The sequence below is a fragment of the Psammomys obesus genome, unplaced genomic scaffold (genome assembly GCF_907164565.1).
Source record: "Psammomys obesus unplaced genomic scaffold, mPsaObe1.curated_primary_1811, whole genome shotgun sequence".
Lineage (NCBI taxonomy): Eukaryota > Metazoa > Chordata > Mammalia > Rodentia > Muridae > Psammomys > Psammomys obesus.
The window spans coordinates 11,533,073-11,551,099 of record NW_026596134.1 but is presented as its reverse complement, the minus strand read 5'-3'; the positions used below and the strand labels follow the sequence as shown (position 1 = coordinate 11,551,099).

The 18,027-nt window shown below is 47.8% G+C and overlaps 2 protein-coding genes across 2 annotated transcripts in view; both read left to right on the top strand.

Annotated features, from left to right (window-relative positions):
• Tdp1 (tyrosyl-DNA phosphodiesterase 1) overlaps positions 1–6,262 on the top strand; it is a 77,298-nt gene extending 71,036 nt beyond the window's left edge. Inside the window, exon 16 of the mRNA XM_055593265.1 lies at positions 5,957–6,262. Coding sequence (XP_055449240.1) covers positions 5,957–6,030 — 74 coding nt within the window. The 3' untranslated portion in view covers positions 6,031–6,262. The remainder of the gene's footprint in view (positions 1–5,956) is intronic.
• A 3,246-nt stretch (positions 6,263–9,508) lies between these two features.
• On the top strand, positions 9,509–17,913 carry LOC129666085 (translation initiation factor IF-2-like). Its single transcript, XM_055593107.1, has 4 exons — positions 9,509–9,544; positions 16,503–16,604; positions 16,665–17,034; positions 17,431–17,913. The coding sequence occupies exons 1-4, from the start codon at positions 9,509–9,511 to the stop codon at positions 17,763–17,765; spliced, it is 843 nt and encodes a 280-aa protein (XP_055449082.1). The 3' UTR covers positions 17,766–17,913.
• Positions 17,914–18,027: the final 114 nt, after the last annotated feature.

Below are 18,027 nucleotides of genomic sequence, written 5' to 3'. Positions count from 1 at the left end.
TCCGTGTTCCCCTTACTTTGGAAAACTACTTGGTTACTGAGCTACCACGGGCCACATCCGAGCAGAAGTTCTAGGTTATATCCATAGATGGTCCTTGGTTGAGTGTCAGTCTCAGAAAAGACCCTGTGCCCAGATATATTTGGTCCTTGTAGAGCTCCTATCCTTTCCATATCATACTAACTCCCCTTCTTTCATATGATTCCCTGCACTCTGCCGAGGGTTTGGTTATGAGTCTTAGCGTCTGCTTTGAAATACTGCTAGGTAGAGTCTTTCAGATGTGTTCTGCGGTAGACTCCTGTCATACGTTCAATGCACATCCCATTTGTCTTTCTAAATGAGGATTGATCATCTTCGCCCGTGTCCGCTTTCTTGATTATCTTCTTTAGGGCACTGGGGTATTTGTTAGATAGTCTATGGCTCCTAGAGGGAATATTATCACCCTATGTCAGATAACTCTATTTAAACTGTGTGTATGTGTGTGTGTTTTATATATAAACTGATTAGACACACATGTATGTAATTTGAAGTAAGCTTATGAAATAATATAACTCCCTGTAGTTTTATCACACACACCTGGTCTTGTCATCCTTCCTTTCTCCCTCTCCCTCTGTATTGCCCTCTCTTCTCCATTACAGTTAAGTTGCCTTCATTTTTCTTCTTTCCCCTCTGTAGCATGTGTTCTACTATCCCTCTCTATTTGAAAAACTATACAAGGTTGCCCATAGAAAGTATTTTTCCTTCAAATTTTTTACCTCATCGTAAATGCGCAAAAAAAGTACAAGGAGAGTACAAGAATTCCCTTGTGCCTCTCACCAGTGTTCAGCAAGTCAGTATTTTATTCCATGTGCATCCTTCCTCACACATTTTTCTGATCTGTTTGAAATTTGAAGACATAATATCTTTGCCCTCTTAAATATTCCAGTGTATTAGTTCCTAAAAGTAAAAGCATTTTCTCCCCTAAGCACAAAAATGTACTGGGGGCAGCAGTTTACATGAAGTCTATGCTTTTCCTGTGCGGAAAACATTCACACTTCTTACAGCAAAAGAGAAAGCCCAGGCCATCTGCCGTGCTCATTTAGCCTGCCTTTAGCCTCCACTAATGGGGCCAGGTCCACAGTTAGGTGTGTTCTGTGACATTGACTCTTTGCAGAGCCGTAGGCTAGTTACTTTGTAAACCACGAGAAGCATCCTATGCTGGGATTACCCACTGTTTCTTCTTCATGAGGTCCAGGCAGTCATGTTTGCCAAGAAAACCACCAAAGCAGATTTTGTTCTTTCTGATGCCTCATGTCAGGAGGCACATGATACCAACTGATCCTTTCACAACTGTTGTTAACTGTGAGTGATACAATTGGTATCTACCACGTTATATGTGATCTCTCCTAGGCATGGTATGTATGTATATATTTAAGTGGCTAGGAAAGGCTACTAAGCTACAGCTGTAAATACTCAGTAGAAGAGGTCCTGGCAGCCTACTTGGCACCTGAGATACCGAGTTCAGATTCAGCACATACGTAGTACTTGTAATCTCTAAGCCATTTCAGAGCCACTGATCCTAAGTGGTATAGCCGTTGTTGATTAACTTAAATGGTTCCTGTGCTCAGATAAAAGCAGTCTAGATAAGGCAGTCTAGACCTGTCAGAACTATCAATAAGTTATGAAGTCCAGACTGATAAAGTACTTACTTTTCTGAGGGAGATGGAAAATTGATTCAGTTGTCCTTTCCAAATACATTTTGAAAAAGTAGTTACTTAAAATTGCTATGCTTTACTTTTAAAGAACTAATTTTCCCAAAGGAAATGTTTGAGAAATTAGGAGTGGTTTGTTTCATTTTAATAAGGCATCTAGAAACTTTTTTTTTTCATCACTGTGTAGTGCTGGCTAGCCTAGAACTGGCTATGTAGACCAAGCTGGCCTGGAACTTACCAACATCCCCCTGCCTCCAAGATTAAAGGCATGTGCCGTGATGCCCAGCTTTTTATGATTTTGGTTTCCTCCTCTAATGAAATCTGCATTTGTTTCACGGCGGAAGGCAGCAAATAAACTTCCAGCTCATCTTCTAAGAGTCTGTGGTGAGGGATCTTAAGGAAATTAGTGTTGAAACAGCCGTGTAATCGATCCAAGTCCCTTGAATAAGCCTTTGGTTTTCAGTGAGTTGGGTTGTTCTTCCTCCCACCAACCGTTGTTCTGCAGACACTCCCAGATCAGAGGTTCCCCAGAATGAGTCAGTGAAGGGGGCTTAGTTAACAATGGTGCTGCCCTTATGTGCCCTTAATTGCCTGATTGCACTTCTGCTAAGTTTGCTAAAGCAGGAGCCCACGTTTTAGAACTTTTTCTGTATTTCAAATGGGATCGTCTGTGTATACCCATCTTTTCTGGGTTGGCTGAAAGAGGATGTCAGTGGCACTCTGGAGCGCATTAGCTCATCTCTTTGCCCCCCTCCCCCACACACAACCCAGGCTCCTTCTGCAGTAAGTCTCCCTGCACAGTGGAGAGTGTGGAGTGTACCTGTGAGGGTTTGGGCCTGGAAGTAACCGGTATAGGCCACACCCCTGGGCCAGTCCTTAAGGGGTTGAAAAAAGAGCCAGTCACCCGGCAGTCAGGGATTGTGTGGGTTATTCAGATTTGTTTGCTTGTTGTAGGCCCTGTCAGAACTTTCACAGCACACAGGACACTGATAATCCCCAAGAGCTGAAGATCCTGGTGATCACAACAGCAGCAAGCACTGCTTGAGTTCCTCGAACAGACCAGGAGCTGATATGAACTTGTGACAAGAATTAATTCACTGTGCTTACATAACCCTAACAGGACTACTGTAGGACAAACCCCATTTTCCAAATGAGGGAGCCTGCTCACTCAGGTTAGCTTGGTCAGGGTTGCATAGGCAGACTGGCTCCGCCTTCCATACTTAACAGGAACATGGACTCGCACTGCAGGCAGAGCTAAATTGGGGTTAGCCAGGTCCCTAAGCAGCCACGGGGAGATGAAGTAGAAACACAAAGGACTGAATCTGAAGGCTGCCGTCCCCAGCCTTCCAGTGTGTTAAACCTAGCGTGGGCTTCCTGTTCCTCACCACCAGATCTGCCTTCTTGTCATCTTCCTGGTCTCTCTCCTGCAACTACAATCAATCCTATATCCTACATGCACACTGGTCATCTCCCTTTGCTGTTTCCATTAAATTCCAGGAGAAACAAACAAAACAAACAAAAACCCCACAATATCCCATTTCCTTCACCTTGGATCCTAACCTCTGCCTGGGTTGAGATCAGCTTTGGAACTTGATCCAAGTGCACATTGCCAGACCCAGCCCAGACCCGCTGAGTTGAGCTTTCTGGGCTGGGGCCTGGAAAGATCATCTTACACTAGCAGGCTGCCCAGGGAGGTTCTTACCAACCAGGCTAGGGAGCTAAGCACAGTGATAGCTGCATATGACACCTGCTTTTCTGTCCCTCACTTTGGGCTGTATGTTCCCCCCATGAGGCTGGCACAGCTGGCTCACCTCCTTTCTACAGCACCTCACAAATTTTCTGCATCCAGTCCGCACTTAACAGCTATTCTGAATGCATGTGTGAGTAGATTCCAAGACACGCTCTCTTTTGAGCGGCTTTTAGATGATTTAAGAGGATTGCTTAAAACAGGTTTCCTCCAAGCTGTGTATTAATGCGGAACTTTAGTAGTCCTAGGTACAAAGAGACAGTAGTATCTCAGCCACCCTCCCTACCCTGCGGCTGTATTTCTGTCTCTCCAAGAGATGGCAGACCTGTCAGGCAGCATGGGTAATGATCCGCTGAGGAGTGCTGGCCTTCTGCTCATTTATAGAGCACTGCTGGGGATCTGGCCAACAGGGAGCGTCCCAGATACCTGCCTGGTTGCTATTGCCTGAGGTTGAGGGAGCAGAGTAAAGGTAGCGCTGATCTTGAAGTTACCGGCCAGTTAATAAGTCTGTATCGTGCCGGGCATCACTGTGAAGTACTCAGGGCAAGAATCAAGGTTGCCTCTGCCTAGGGAATGAAGCAGGACAGTGTCACCCCACAGAGCAAGAAGTGGGAAAGATGGGTATGTAACCGATCTGGGTGCAGAAGGTGGTGTTTCCAGAGGAAGAGAAAAGGGGCACAGATAGAGCCCGGGAAGTCAGGTCAAAGGGCATTGGCCCCAAGGCCCTCAGCCTTTTAGGAAACAGACTTGGAAAACGGGCCTCGGGGCTTTACCACCTTCCAGCAAGCTTGGCGAGTTAACAAAAAAAGGGTTTGGTTCCATGCTTTCAAAGCCGAAGACAAGGATGTTAAGATAATCTGTTGCTATCCTCAGAACTCCTTCAGGTCCTTCTGTTGGCATGGTCGCTCCGAGGTTACTCAGCGCCATCAAGCTACCCTCTGAGGGGCCATCACTTCTGCTGAAAAGAGGAAAAGGTTCCCAAAGAGTTTTCAGCGCCGGGTTACTAGCTGGCTGTCCCTCTGTGGCCCTGAAAGTCCATCCATCTGTAGCACTTACAGAGACAATGATGGGGACTTCCTTATCACCTGGGATGTCTCGCTCCATGCCCATCTCATGGTTCTTCTGAAATGGTTTGACTCCAACCATAGCAATGTGTTATGAGAGTGGTTTGCTGAAGGTCTTCGTTTTAAATTAAAAACGTCAGTTAATGAGACCAGGGCAATGGCTCATTAGCAGTGTAAGCACTGGCCACACACTGGAGTTTGAATCCCCAGAACCCACGTGACTATCAGGTGGACATGGTGGTCCACTTTGCCATTCCAGTGGTCAGAAAGTGATAGGATTACCACATAACCCGGCCAGTCAGACGAGCCGTATTGGCGAGCTCTGGGTTCAATTGAGAGACCATGCCTCAATGAATAAGGAGGAAAATGACTATGGAAGACTGGTATGTCAGCCTCAGGCCTATGTATGTGTACCCTGAGGAGAGAGAGAGAGAGAGAGAGAGAGATAAATGGGAGGAGCCCCATTTAGTTCACAGGCCTTCTTACCAGAGGACAGGCCCAGGCCTACTGCTTCTGTGACATTGGTCTTCAGTCATTTATAGAGATCTTCTTGTCTTGTTGGTCGTTAACCTTTACTATAACCATATGACAAAAACATTCCATGCTATGACCCAAGGCCTCTTGGTTATATGCAACCAGCTGAGAGCAGACTCTAACCAGTTGTTGTACTTTCTTCAGCTTCCTAAAAGAAGAAAAGGGCTGGGGAGATGACTCAGGGGGTGCCATGTTTGCTGTGCAAGCACAAGGACCCAAGTTCAGATCCAGCGGCATGTTTCTGTACCTGGTATGAGTGACAGGACCCCTGGTTTGCTGCCTGGTCTGCCTCAATCAAATGGCAAGCCAAAATCAGTGACACCTTACCTCAGAAAATGAGGCGAGAGGTAAAAATGGAGATGCCCAGAGTTAACCCCTGGCCCCCACACGCCACATGCACAGGAAAGTGTGCACACGAAGGGGGCGGGGTGTATATGAAGTCTTTGTTAGGTCCCAGGTGCTATATCTTGCACGCTACATGGCTTCATCCAGCTTTCTCCTGGCCTGTTCCTCATAGTCACCTAAGCCTTGTTTCTAACAGGAACCTTTTGATCGCTTCCCTCTGAGCAGCCTTGCCAGGCCACAGAGGAAGAGGATCCAGGCAGTCCTGCTGATAGGCTAGGATCAGATGGTAGGGGAGGAGGGCTCCCCCTTTCTGTGGTCTAGGGGAAGGGGATGGAGGAAGAGGGAGGAAGGGTGGGACCTATAGAAGACGAGGGAAGGGGCTGCAATCGGGATATAAAGTGAATAAATTTTTAAAAAATAAATAAAAAAACATTGTCTGCGGATGGTATCAGGGGCTGACTCAGAAAATAGTCTTCATAACCTAGAATGCTGAACACCAAATGCTTTGGTCCCCATAGGTGTGTAGATATGGCCTGTGATACTCCAAATAAATGGGATGTGATGTGCTTTCTCCCCAGATCGGCCATGGATTTGGAACATTCCTTATGTCAAAGCACCTGATACACATGGGAACATGTGGGTGCCCTCCTGAGATGAGGTGCTGTGAAACTTGAGTGCAAGACGTTGGCTGTTCCTGTTTCTACTGACTGGTCACCTCCCATAGAATCTTGAACCCATACAAAACTCTTGGCAAAAGTCAATGTCAGTTAGGTGTCTGATGGTCACTGTCAGCATTCTTATTTAAAAAGAGCTATTATTTTCTTACTTCACTTTTGTATGTTCTTGAAATCAAGCTATTAAACTTCATAGTGTTTCAAAATGTCCACATGCCTGGAATGAAATTACCAATTCCCAGCTGGCGTGCAGAAAACCAGGCATGGTGGCAGTTCGCCTGTAGCCCTGCATGGGTGACGGGATCCCCGAGTTCCGCTGGCCAGCCAGCCTAGCCCAGGCGGTAGGCTCCAGGTTCAGGGATGGCACCAGCTTTCCAGATCGGAGTTTGTCCAGAGATCCTTCCTTCACCTGCTCAGGAGCAGGATCATCTGTTGTCTCCACCCTCGAAATTTTCAATCTCCCTGGACCCCAGGAACCAACCTACCATGGAAGGAGGCTAGACACCGCTGCACTGGCAGCAGAAGCCCCAAACCAAGATACCTCTGCTCCCTGTGCACTGGTCCTCCAGCTGCAAGACTTAAGTGATGGTGGTGCTACTGCACCGCCAGCACCTGGAAGGCGAGTGTGGGGCTTGGGGCCCAAACGCAGAACAGGCACAGGCTGAGAGGGTGTCAGGCTGCCCTCCCACTCCTGCACCAATCATTACAGTGATCCTCACGTTCCTGACCTGCTTTGTCAGGAACACTCCTAGTCACACTCCTCTAGACCGGCAGGGGCCCTGGAGGCCCACCTGAAAGAGGTTCTGTAGAGTGGCCCAGGAAAATGCACAGAGGTAACATCAGAGACCATCTGCACTCAAGAGGTTTGCACTCCAGCTGTCTGCAAACCCGTGTCCCCCTCAGGAGCCTGGGCTCTGCAAGGAGCAGATCTGAACCGAGCTCCACACACTTTCTAGACATAGTTGCTAACACACATAGGAAGTGATGAATAAGTGAGAACACGTGGGTTACGAAAGCCGATCAAAGATGCTCCACAGACCATGCTGCTCGTATTTCTGGGGAGATTATTCTTCATTAGTCACAGGATTCTGCTCAGCTTCGCCAGCTGAAGCAGCCCCTGTGTGAAGCATAGTGACCCCTTCTCGCCTTTGTCCCCACCTCCTCTCACTGTGAGGTCTCTCGGGAGCACTGTGCAGTGACTTCCTCTACCTGCTGATGACGGGCACCATGTGAATCAGCCAACTTCTGCTTCTCTGTAGCTGCCAACAAGTCTGATCAGGAGAGCGTCCACATGTGAACGCAAAAAAACAGAATTAGGCTCTGTTTCCACATGACAGAACAGGCCATGTTTGCTGAGGTCCCCTCTGTTTCCTGTGCTTAAGCCTCCATTCTGCAGATGAGGAACCCGAGCCTCAGGGGAGTTAACAGCAGGATGTCTGACATGACTCAATTCTGTCCTTCACACTCCACACCACACCCTGCCACACAGCAAGCTCTGTTTTCCTGTTCTGCAGTAGATGTTAGATAGTTTCCCTGAATAGAAATTCCAATGTTGTACAACTTTCAGGTGAATCTAGCTTATGCACAAGACTCGGTGTGCTTAGAATCAGCATGGACTGATTTTGCCATGTCTTTTTTCTTCGCACAAAGTTGATTTTCTAAGCCATTTTGAATGAATGATCTAGGTGTTTTTTTAAGGGTTATTTTTATTTATGTATCCATGTGAGTCTGTGTCACACCTATGTGTCGGGTGCTTGTGGAGGTCAGAAGAGGACACTGGAGCCCGAGGACGTGGAGTTCCAGGGGGCTGTAAGCTCCCAGACATGGCTCCTGGGAACTGAACTCCAGCCCTCTACAAGCACGGTCATGCCCTTAACCCTGCCACTTCATTACCAGAGAATTACAGCTGTAATGCCTTCCTTGAGATCTCAAGAAAGAACTTGAGAACATATGCCTTTGACTGAAAAACACCTCGAAATGGAGGTTTGCATGGGCATTCTTTATTTACATTCATGGGATGGCAGTTATATTGAGGAATTGATAAGGATTGCAAAATGATACAAGTCTACATAAAAACTCAATCACTGATAGGAATAATATCGCTTAACTGTAATAATAATGATGAATCTAAAGTTCTATTGATTATATGCTAAAAGCATGATGTGCCTAGGTCGATCCAATTACCAAAAAAAAGGGGGGGAGGGCTTGGAAATTCTAGTGGCTTTCTTGTTTTAAGCAATAATCTCAGACAAGAGAGTACTGCAAACTACCATTTTTTTTCTTTTAAGTAAAGTTTTATTTTAACTCACAGGAAGCTGTACTTAACTACCGTTTCTTTTTATATTTCTGTCAAGTAGTATGCTCTGATTCAGATGCATTGCTCATATAGGAGTCACACGCATGCCATTTGCTCCTTGAAAATGCCTATAGTGTGACCCAGCTGGCGGCCATCTGAGCCCAGGTGTGCGCGCTGGTACTGAGCTTTGCCAGCCACTGGGCTCTGACTTCCCGGAACTCTTACCTGTGTTTCATCCAACCTTCCTAGTGGCCCTATCAAAGAGCCTCTCCAATCCTTATTTATAGGCAGAAAAACCAAGCAGATCATTCATCAAAAAAAAAGTCACATAGCTGGGATTTGAACCCAGGCGTTGTAGTTCCTGTGCCCTGTTCTGTGGCCAGGCAGCAACTGTGACAGGTGTTCCGTGCGCCAGCCACGGACAGGCTTTGTATACATGAGATTTAACTATAGATACAAGACTGTGCTTCCATCCACTGTAATAACAAATTACGGTTGGCAGGACAGAACCAGCTAGCAGCACATAAACCCAAACACTAAATGCCACATTAGTATGCAGGCCTCAGTCGCTGAATAACTTAAAGTCAGCCCTCGCTTCCTGCCGAGCGGGCTCCTCGCTGGTTAGAGTGTGGAGGAGCTGGAAACTGCACTGCTGAGTTTGTTCTGTTATATTCTCTGGCTGAAGCCTGCTGCTTCTACCGACTTCCTAGAGCCAAGTACAAGGCAGGAAAAATTATGCCAGATGCTGGAGAGAGAGAGAGCAAAAGGCAGCCCAACAAATTAGGTCCCAGGGTGCTTACTAGCAAGCGCAATGACACTCAAATGGGAGGGAAAGCTTTCGAAGCCTCAACATTAAATCTGAATCCCATGGTTTACAGTGTTCAAAGCAGTGTATCTCAAACCAGGACCCTGCTAGTGCATGAAAGCAACCCTTCTCTTTAGACAGTGAGAAACTCCATTGGAACCAGGCAGACAAAACACAAGTTGCTGGAGGCCCTGTTTTGTATTTGCCTTATAGCAACGTTTTCAAAGAGTTTTCTTGCTATTTATAAAATGGGAATCAAACTCCTTTTCCGTACTCATGACTAAGAAGATGCTCAGGGTAAAAGGGCAGCGGAGAAACGCTGGCCGTAAGGCATTGGTTGTGGGTTGGTTTGATCATGGCTGACTATATACACATCCACACCGGGGAACAGGTGAGTTTCTCTTCAGTGCATTAGAGGGCCATAAAAGGTTCAAAGTCACCCAGTTAGCTAGTGAACAAGGGCTGTGCCTCATCTCTGGTGCTGGCTCTGTCCTGGCCAAGCCAGCATGTGGCCCTTTCTGTGCTCAAGGACATAGATGATGTCATGGTATGTGCCTTGCATGGCTGTTTGTTCTGAGGTCCTTTAGAAATTATGACAGTTGAATGCTGATTGTGTTCAGATAATTGAGTTTGCTGTAATTTAGAAGTCTTTATAATCAGCCGCCATTCTGTACCCTTTTTTCAACATTTTAATGAAAGGATACAACAGTCAGGATTCTTCCATAGCTACAGAAATGGGGCTAATGAGTCTCCAGCATTAAGAGAGGCTTGTACTGAGATTCAGTGAGGGCACCGGAGCCAGAGGATCCACAATACGATGAAGACTGTCCAGGCTTGAGCTCTGCCCTCTAGAATCTGGTCATCATCCCACAAAAGCTCTTTCCACCTGAAGGCTGAGATAACCCCAGAATCCCATCTTCCTTCAGCTAGCCCTTCCAGAGAAAAGAAACTATTTCCCATTTCCCAGACAGCGCCAGCCAGAGGCCTGGATGCCCCAGTTGACCAGCTTGAGCCCCAAGTACACTCTGAATTGCAGATGCATGTAACCCAGACAGACCCCAGGGTGGGAAAGAGCAGGAGAGATTGCCAGAGACAAATGGAAAACATGGTGCCGATTCCAAGCAAGAAGTATTAACACTGCACTGATGAGCCTTTTCTATGTCTGCTCCTCAAACTGTACTGTGTGGGGTGTTTTAAAAAATCGAAGTTTCTGAAAAGCTGCATAAGTAGATAAGCCCTGTATAACCTGAACGTTCTAGAACTAACTTTTCAAACTGAGGATGACAACCCATGGTGAATCATGAAATCCCTGTTAATGAAGTCGGGAGGTCACAGCCAGCACTTTTGGATGAGATGGAGTAAAAGAAAGGTGTGTGTGTGTGTATATATATATATATATATATATATATATATATCATAGACAGGGTGGTTAGTTTTTGTTTATTTGTTTTTATTTACATACCTGAGAATTTACAGGATTCCAGTGTAAAATGTATTCCTTTCTAGGTTTGCTGGCTCATCCAGCCTGAGTGGGTAGTCACCCCAGTTAAGGCTTGGAGAGTGACTCAGCTTCAAGGCAGTGGAGACTCATTAGAATTGTCCAGCTCTGTCCCTCCAAGCCGTGAGATGTTAGGCAAGTTCTCTAATGCCCACAATCTCTTGTTCCATCTGTAAAGAAGGGCCAATACCCCCGGGGGATTATAAGGACAGGTGGAATGGTACCCTGAGCAGTGATAAGAACTCCATTCTGTCCATGTCGGTGGTATGCAAGCCTGGGCTGAGCAGCCTCTGGGACCCTTAGAATGGAGCAAGCAGCACAGAAAACGAAACCCATTCCCCCTAGAAGCCACCACTCTTCCATACCACTGCTTCCAGACTCCTGAACCCTGCTTGCTTCTGGAAGATAGGTAGATTTAAGAGTCCCCCATGCTGCAGTGGCCACAGGACCTTTGGATCCCCTGAGTAGGGCATCCATGGGAAAGCTTGCCTCCAGGCTCAGCCTTGGAAGCTGCTGGGGTCAGCATGCTCATTGGCTAGAACAAGAGGCAGCAGTGAATTGATGGTTAGTGAAGAGGAAGAAAGTAGACGTGAGGACCTAAAGAGAGCAATGGGTTAAAAGCAAATGGATTGGAAATGGTATTACGCAAATGCCAGGCATAAGAAGGCTGTCGTGATTGGATTGGTGTCACATAAAGGCCTCCGGAAGGCCTTCTACATAAATAAAAGGCCGCTACATGAAGAGACAAATGTATATGCGGTTTCCGAATGCTTGAAATGACACAATGGTAGCTGGTGCTTTTCAATATCCCTATTTTGCCAATGCACAGGATTAACTAGAACAAAAAGAGGAGCTTAAAATGCACTCATAGAGACCTTTACCAAACTGAAGTAGTCAGAGCCCTGTACACCTACAGCAGAGGCAGGCAGATCTCTGAATTTGAGGCCAGCCTGATCTACAAAGAGAGTGTCAGGACAGCCAGAACTACACAGAGAAACGCTGTCTCGAAAAACAAAGTCTCTGAGTACACTAGAAAGAAGTATTTTTTATTGAAAATTAAGCAAAATACTTGTTTATGACTCACAAACCAAAGGAAAAATATGTTAGCAAAATATGAAAATACTACATCCCCGTAAATATTGACAGTGCAGGTAGCATTGAGCTAACAGAAAAAGCCTTAAAGTAGAAGAAATTGTTAGTGAAAAAGAGTCTATCACAGAAGAGGAGGTAAGAAGATTGAAAGAACCAGAGGAACATTTGCCAAGCATGCTGGCACAATTGGACACATGAACTCACCGTGCCTGGGACCACAAGGAGAAGACTTGCACAAGACCACGCCAGCCAAAATCCCAGCATGGACGGGAGAGAAGCTCACGGAGCTCTCCCCCTGTCTGAGGAGCTAGGGGAAGGAATGTGGTTTTCTTCAGGGTTGGAGCTCCTGAGTCTACCCATACTCCAGGACATACATGGTCCCATGCCATGTACATACAGGCACCCCTGAATGGGCACGTGTGTGTGTGTGTGTGTGTGTGTGTGTGTGTGTGTGTGTGTGTATTTAAGAGCACATGAAGTTGGGAGGGAAAAGTGGTGGAGGGTTGGGGGTTGATTTAGTCCAAACTATACACAGTTATGAATATTAAAAGACTTTTAAAGTAAGGCGCTAAAGTCAGTGATCTAGCCACCCCACCATAAGTTCCTAGGGGGAAAAAAAAACAGCAAATGTAAAGAAAAATAAAAACAAAAATGGAATGCAATACCAAGAAGAATTTATCTCAAAAATGCCGTGCTTTTAAATATCCATACTTTGTATAGTTTATCCTTAACTAAAAAGAATAACAAATTGATGAAATCCAACATATTAACAGAATGAAGAAAACATAAGATTATTGTAGATACAGAGAAAGCATTTGACAAAATTCAGCAAACATCTGCTTTACTTTTTTTTAAGAGAGGGAAAGAAAAGAACTTCAGAAAACTAGGAATAAAGAGAAGTGTCTTCGACTTCAAAAAGAGCATCTGTGGCAGGGCATGGCAGCACACCTTTAATGCCAGCACTCGGGAGGCAGAAGCAAGCGGATCTCTGAGTTTGAGATCAGCCTGGTCTACAGAGTGAGTCCTAGAACATCCAAGGCTACATGGAGAAACCCTGTCTTTTTTTTGGGGGGGTGGGGGGGAGTAGTGGAGGGGTCCATCTATGGCAATCACACAGTTCACAGCGTCTGTAACAGCAAACTGAAGGAGTCCCTCTTAGCTCTAACAAGAAAAATAACCTGCTTCCAGCTCTTCTGTGTCTTGTTACTTCTTAGACATTGTAATAAGACAGGATTTTTTTTTTTAGGTGAAGAGTGGGAGGAAGGATAGAAGGAGCTAGAGGGATCAAGGACAACACAAAAAGACCCACAGAGCAAACTAACCTGGGTCCATGGGGGCTCACAGAGACTGAACCACCAACCAAAGAGCATCCATGGACTGGACCGAGACCCCCTACACATATGTGGCAGATAACACATCATGGTCAACATGGGGGTCCCCTAACAATGGGGGTAGGGGCTGCCTCAGCCTGTTGTCTGCCACTGGATCCCCTCCCCCTAACTGGGCTGCCTTGTCAGGCCCCAGGGGGAGGGGATATGCTTAGTTCTGCTGCAGTTTGAGGTGCCAGGGTGGGTTGATACTCTTTGGGGACCTCCCTTCTCTGAAAAGGAGAGGAGGGAATGAGAGGAGGTAGGACTGGGAGGAGGGAGGAAGGGGGCTAGGATCAGGCTGTAAAGTGGTTAAATTAAATAAATAAATAAATGAAGAAAGTAAACCTCTGCTTCAGATGACATGGAAGTTATGTACATGGAAGCTCCTAAAGAACCAATACAACTCATAAATGAGTGCAGCAAGTCTATAGGATACAATAGCAAACATGAGAAGATAAAACATTTGAATTTTTATGTTCGATACAATGAAGAGAACAAAAACTTCTTTGTGGTAGATTCACAAAAGATGTGCAAGGGCTCTGTACTGTAACAACTAGGGAGATCTTCATGTATGCAGAGATAGGACTCATCCATGAACCCTCGAAATACCACTTCGCAAAACAGGTTAACACAGTCTTAATGAAAACAATGTAGACTTTTCCTGTGTCTACTTTAAAAATGTCTAAAAACCACAGTTCTTTGGTTTAAAAATGGAAACAATTTATTACATGTAGAGAAATATTGAAAAGAAGAGTTAAATTGGAGACCTTGCATTTCATGACTTCAAGACCTATAAAATTAATTTAAATGCTTCTTAGTGGCAGAAGAGCTGGGTAAACAGATCGTGGACTCCTGGAGTAAGCGCATTCCCACTTTCCTTCTCCATAAATGGCATTAGGAAAAGTGCTTATCCTTTTGGGCAAAATGAACCTTAAGTCTCACTTGCACAATAAAGAAATTATATCACACAGACCAACTATACAAAGGAGGGGAGAGTGAAAAAAAAACAACAATAAAAACATGTACAACCTTGAAAGCAGCAAGGGTATAAAAACACAAGTGTTTATAATGCACAAGGGTATAAAACATTACAGACTGGAAATTTGGACTGTACCAAAGCTAAAAACTTTTGTCAGGCAATATTTTGAAAATCAAATGGGTATGCCAGACATGAATAAAAAAATAGTTACAAAATACATACCTAAGAAAGAACTGGTATTCTAGATACATAAAACACTACTACACTTCAATAATATGGACCAATTTGTGGTGTGTGTATGTATATATGTATGTTGTATGTTGTATGTTGTATTGTGCATATGGAAAACAGAGGTCAACACTGGGTGTCTGAGTTACTCTCTATCTTGTTTTGTGTTGCTTTGTTTTATCGAGACAGGATTTCTCTGTGTAGCCTTGGCTGTCCTGGACTCACTTTGTAGACCAGGCTGGCCTCGAACTCACAGAGATCCACCTGCCTCTACCTCCCCTAGTGCTGGGATTACAGGGCTGTGCCACCATGCCTGGCTTCTGCCTTATTTTTTGAGAAGGGGGTTCTCACTGAACCTGGAGTCACTGATTTGGCTGGGGGGGGGGGTTTTCTGGTCAGCCCCTCCTGTCCCCACCTGCCCAGGAGTGTGGGGGTTCACATATACACCACTATGCTCATCTTTTTATACATGTTTTGGGGAGCCAAATTCAGGTCCATATGTCTGTGTGATGAGCACTTTACTGACTCGGGCATCTTCCCAGTCACAAGACTTTTGGTTATTTAAGGCAGGGTTTCTCAGTGTAAACTTAGCTGTCCTGGACTCACTCTGTAGACCAGGCTGGCCTGGAACTCACAGTGATCCGCCTGCTTCTGCCTCCCAGAGTGCTGGGATTACAGGTGTGTACCACGGCACCTGGCCCAAGACTTTTTAAAATTTTTTTAAGAAGCATTACTTTATTGTTTTTAAATAAATTTTTTAATTGTTTACTTTACATCCCAATTGCAGCCCCCTCCCTTGTCTCCTCCCAGTCCCACCCTTCCTCCCTCTTCTCCCCCTATCTCCCTTCCCTAGTCCTCAGAAAGGGGAAGCCTTCTTCCCCTACCATCCGACCACAGCCTATCAGGTCTCATCAGGACTGCCTGCATCCTCTTCTGTGGTCCAAGACCAGTTTTTAAGTGGGCAAAATATTCTAACCATTTACAGAGAGATACAAAGGTCCGGTATACTAGGTATCCAGAAAACACAAAATCCCAATGAGATAAATTTATGTGCCAGTAGACCGTGGGCTTAAAACAAAAATGGCTGGTAGTGCCAAGTGTCCGTAGTTTGTGGGCACCGCATTGTGTTAGCTGATGTCAGGCAGTTCCTTTGAGAGCTAACTACATCCTTACCCATGACTCAGCAGTTCAGTGCTAGGTGTTTGCCCAGGAGATAGGAAACATACCCACAGGCAGTTGATAGGAATGTCACTTTTATTTTTTTAAAAATTGAATTCATGTTTCCTAACAGTTTTATTTACGATAATGTAGTTTTCTCACATTTCTAGTTTCAGTCACAAAGCATGAATAAGATGATGGCATAGCCAAACAATGAAGAGCCAATGAAATGATGGCTCAGACACGTATCATGGAGATGCTTCAGAAATGCTTTAGGAGAGACACATAGCTATAATTCTCATGAGTCCGGAAATGCTTTAGGAGAGACACATAGCTATAATTCTCATGAGTCTGGAGATCCAGGTTCTGTATAGGAGAAATAACCCATGGTAGAAAAAGAAACCAGGCTAGTGTTACCTCTGCAGGAATGTGGGGAGGATTTGTGGGATTTGCTGGGGAGATATTTGTGGGATCTTTGATCAGTTGGTGGCACGTAGGTGGTAAGTGAGGTAGGTCATTGTTTGGCTCGCAAAGATGTACACATTCGCCAGAATTTACCTAAGGGTACATTTGCATGTCACCGCGTGCAGATTTTACCACGAAAGCAAAACTCCGAGGATGGAACTCTTAATAATGAGCAGTACTTGGTGGAGGAGGGGTGAAAATGTGCGGACGTCTACAGCCTTTCAAAACGCAGCCTAACGGAATGGGTTGATGAATAGAAAGGGACAGGTAGGTATTTCTAATCGAGTCTAGCAAACTGTCCCTTGTAGCATCTAGAGAGCGGTGGGTGGCGTCGTAAACTCACTCGAGTTTGGGGTACTTGGAGGGATACTCCCCTCCCCCTGGGAGTGCACTCAAAGCCCTCTACAGCTCTTCCTCTCCAGGAGACGCAAAGTAAGATGAACCACCAGTTCATCAAAATCCAGAATCGTTTGCGTCTACTCAACGGATCCGCAGGCTCTTCTAGTTCTGTTTCCGGAGAGTGTCGTGGGTGGGTCTCCTGGGACCACTCTCTCCAAAGGCGGAGCAGTTCTATTTAGATCGCGGGCGGCTAGGAATCCACTCCTTCACGGGGACAGATAAGATTCGCTCCCCCGTGCAGTCAGTCATCCGTGTGGACCCGGTACCCGGCTGGGGGAGCGCGTGTTCCTAAAGGGCACGCAGCGCCCTCTTCTGGCCCCAGGGGGACCCACGCAGACCATCGAGTCTCTCGACCTCGCTTTTGAGCAACCACCCCAGGCGCCTACACACCCGGAGCGAGCAGTGCCGCTCTGCTGGAAGGTCGGCCTTCCGAGCTCCCGGCGAGCGCGGGCGGAGACGGACGCAGGAAAGCGGCCGGGGGGCCGAGAGGCGGGCAGCGGTGGGTGGAGCCGCCTCGGCGGGCAGCAGCAGGGCTTCACCTGTTGCAGGGTCTGAGCACTCCCCCGCAGAGGAGGCAGCGCGCCGGCCGCGGACTTCTGCTCCCAGCCCCGCCGGGCGGGGCAAGGCCGCTGGAGGAGCGGAGCCAGGGACCCCCCTGAACCTGTCCCGCGGAGCAGGCGCCTCTGGGGGAGGTGAGAGCCGGGCGCGGCGGCGGCTCCTGCGCCCGTGCCAAGCTGGGGGTCTCCGGGTGGGCGCCGCGGAGGTTTGCCGAAGAGCCTTGCTGCTTGCTGGCTTGCATGCTGTAGCTAGGAGCCCTCGGCCCCGAGCCGCCCACTGCGCAGGAACGACCGGAGCCGGTTGCCCGATCAGCCCCGGGTGCAAGAGATGGAACTCGACCGGCCGCCCTCCCGGGCCGGCTGCCCCGGAGACGGGCTGGCAGGGCCGGCACGTGGCGACAGAGGACGGCCAGCGCGGGGCCTAGGGGCCGAGGGCGCTCTGGTCAGGGGGAAGTCGAGGAAGGCCGCCGGGGAGGATGCGCCTAACTTCCTCCGCTGTTCTAACCCCCTCCTCTGCTCTCCTCCCTACAGCGGTCCGCCCTCGCGCTGTCGCCCAGCCTGCGTGCGTGCCCGGCGGAGATCCGGGCTGCCGGATCTGCCCCTTCGCCCCGCGCCGGCTGCGTCTCTGTGCCTGCCCCGAACCGGTTCGAAGCCTCGGGGGTTCCGGAGCACGGAGGCCCGGCGGGACCTTGTCGCCAACACGCAGCACAGATCCACCCCCCCGGAGGGGCAGCGAGGGCCGAAGGCAGCGGGCAGCCCTCATCCCGGCCATCACCGCCTGGAAAGCGATGGTCCGGGGAAGCTGGACCTCGATGCCCAGCCCCCGCTCCGCTCCTCTCCGGACCCAGCACCTTCTCTCAAGATGAGCTCAAGTCCTCCGGAGTTTGCCCGGAAGGCGCGCCACGCCCCCTCCCCGGCCTGAGCACCGGAGCAGCCGGGGTGAACCCGGGGCGCCCCGCACCCCCCCCCGCACCCTAAGCGGACCCCGCGCCCCGACTCCTCGCTCTTCAGCTTTAAGGAGAGCTCCAGGACGGACGGGGAGGCGGCGGCGGCGACAAAGCGGATTCGAAAGCACGCGTCCGGGGCGGCCGTGGGGAGCCGGCGGCGCGGGACCGGCCGCCCCACGCC

Excerpts from the sequence above, each read along its gene's own strand:
- LOC129666085 (XM_055593107.1), top strand. The coding sequence starts at position 9,509 with ATGGCTGACTATATACACATCCACACCGGGGAACAG. Across the intron at positions 9,545-16,502 it reads ACATCCACACCGGGGAACAG|GCGGAGCAGTTCTATTTAGA; the intron begins GTGAGTTTCTCT and ends CTCTCTCCAAAG. Across the intron at positions 16,605-16,664 it reads CAGTCATCCGTGTGGACCCG|GGGGACCCACGCAGACCATC; the intron begins GTACCCGGCTGG and ends TTCTGGCCCCAG.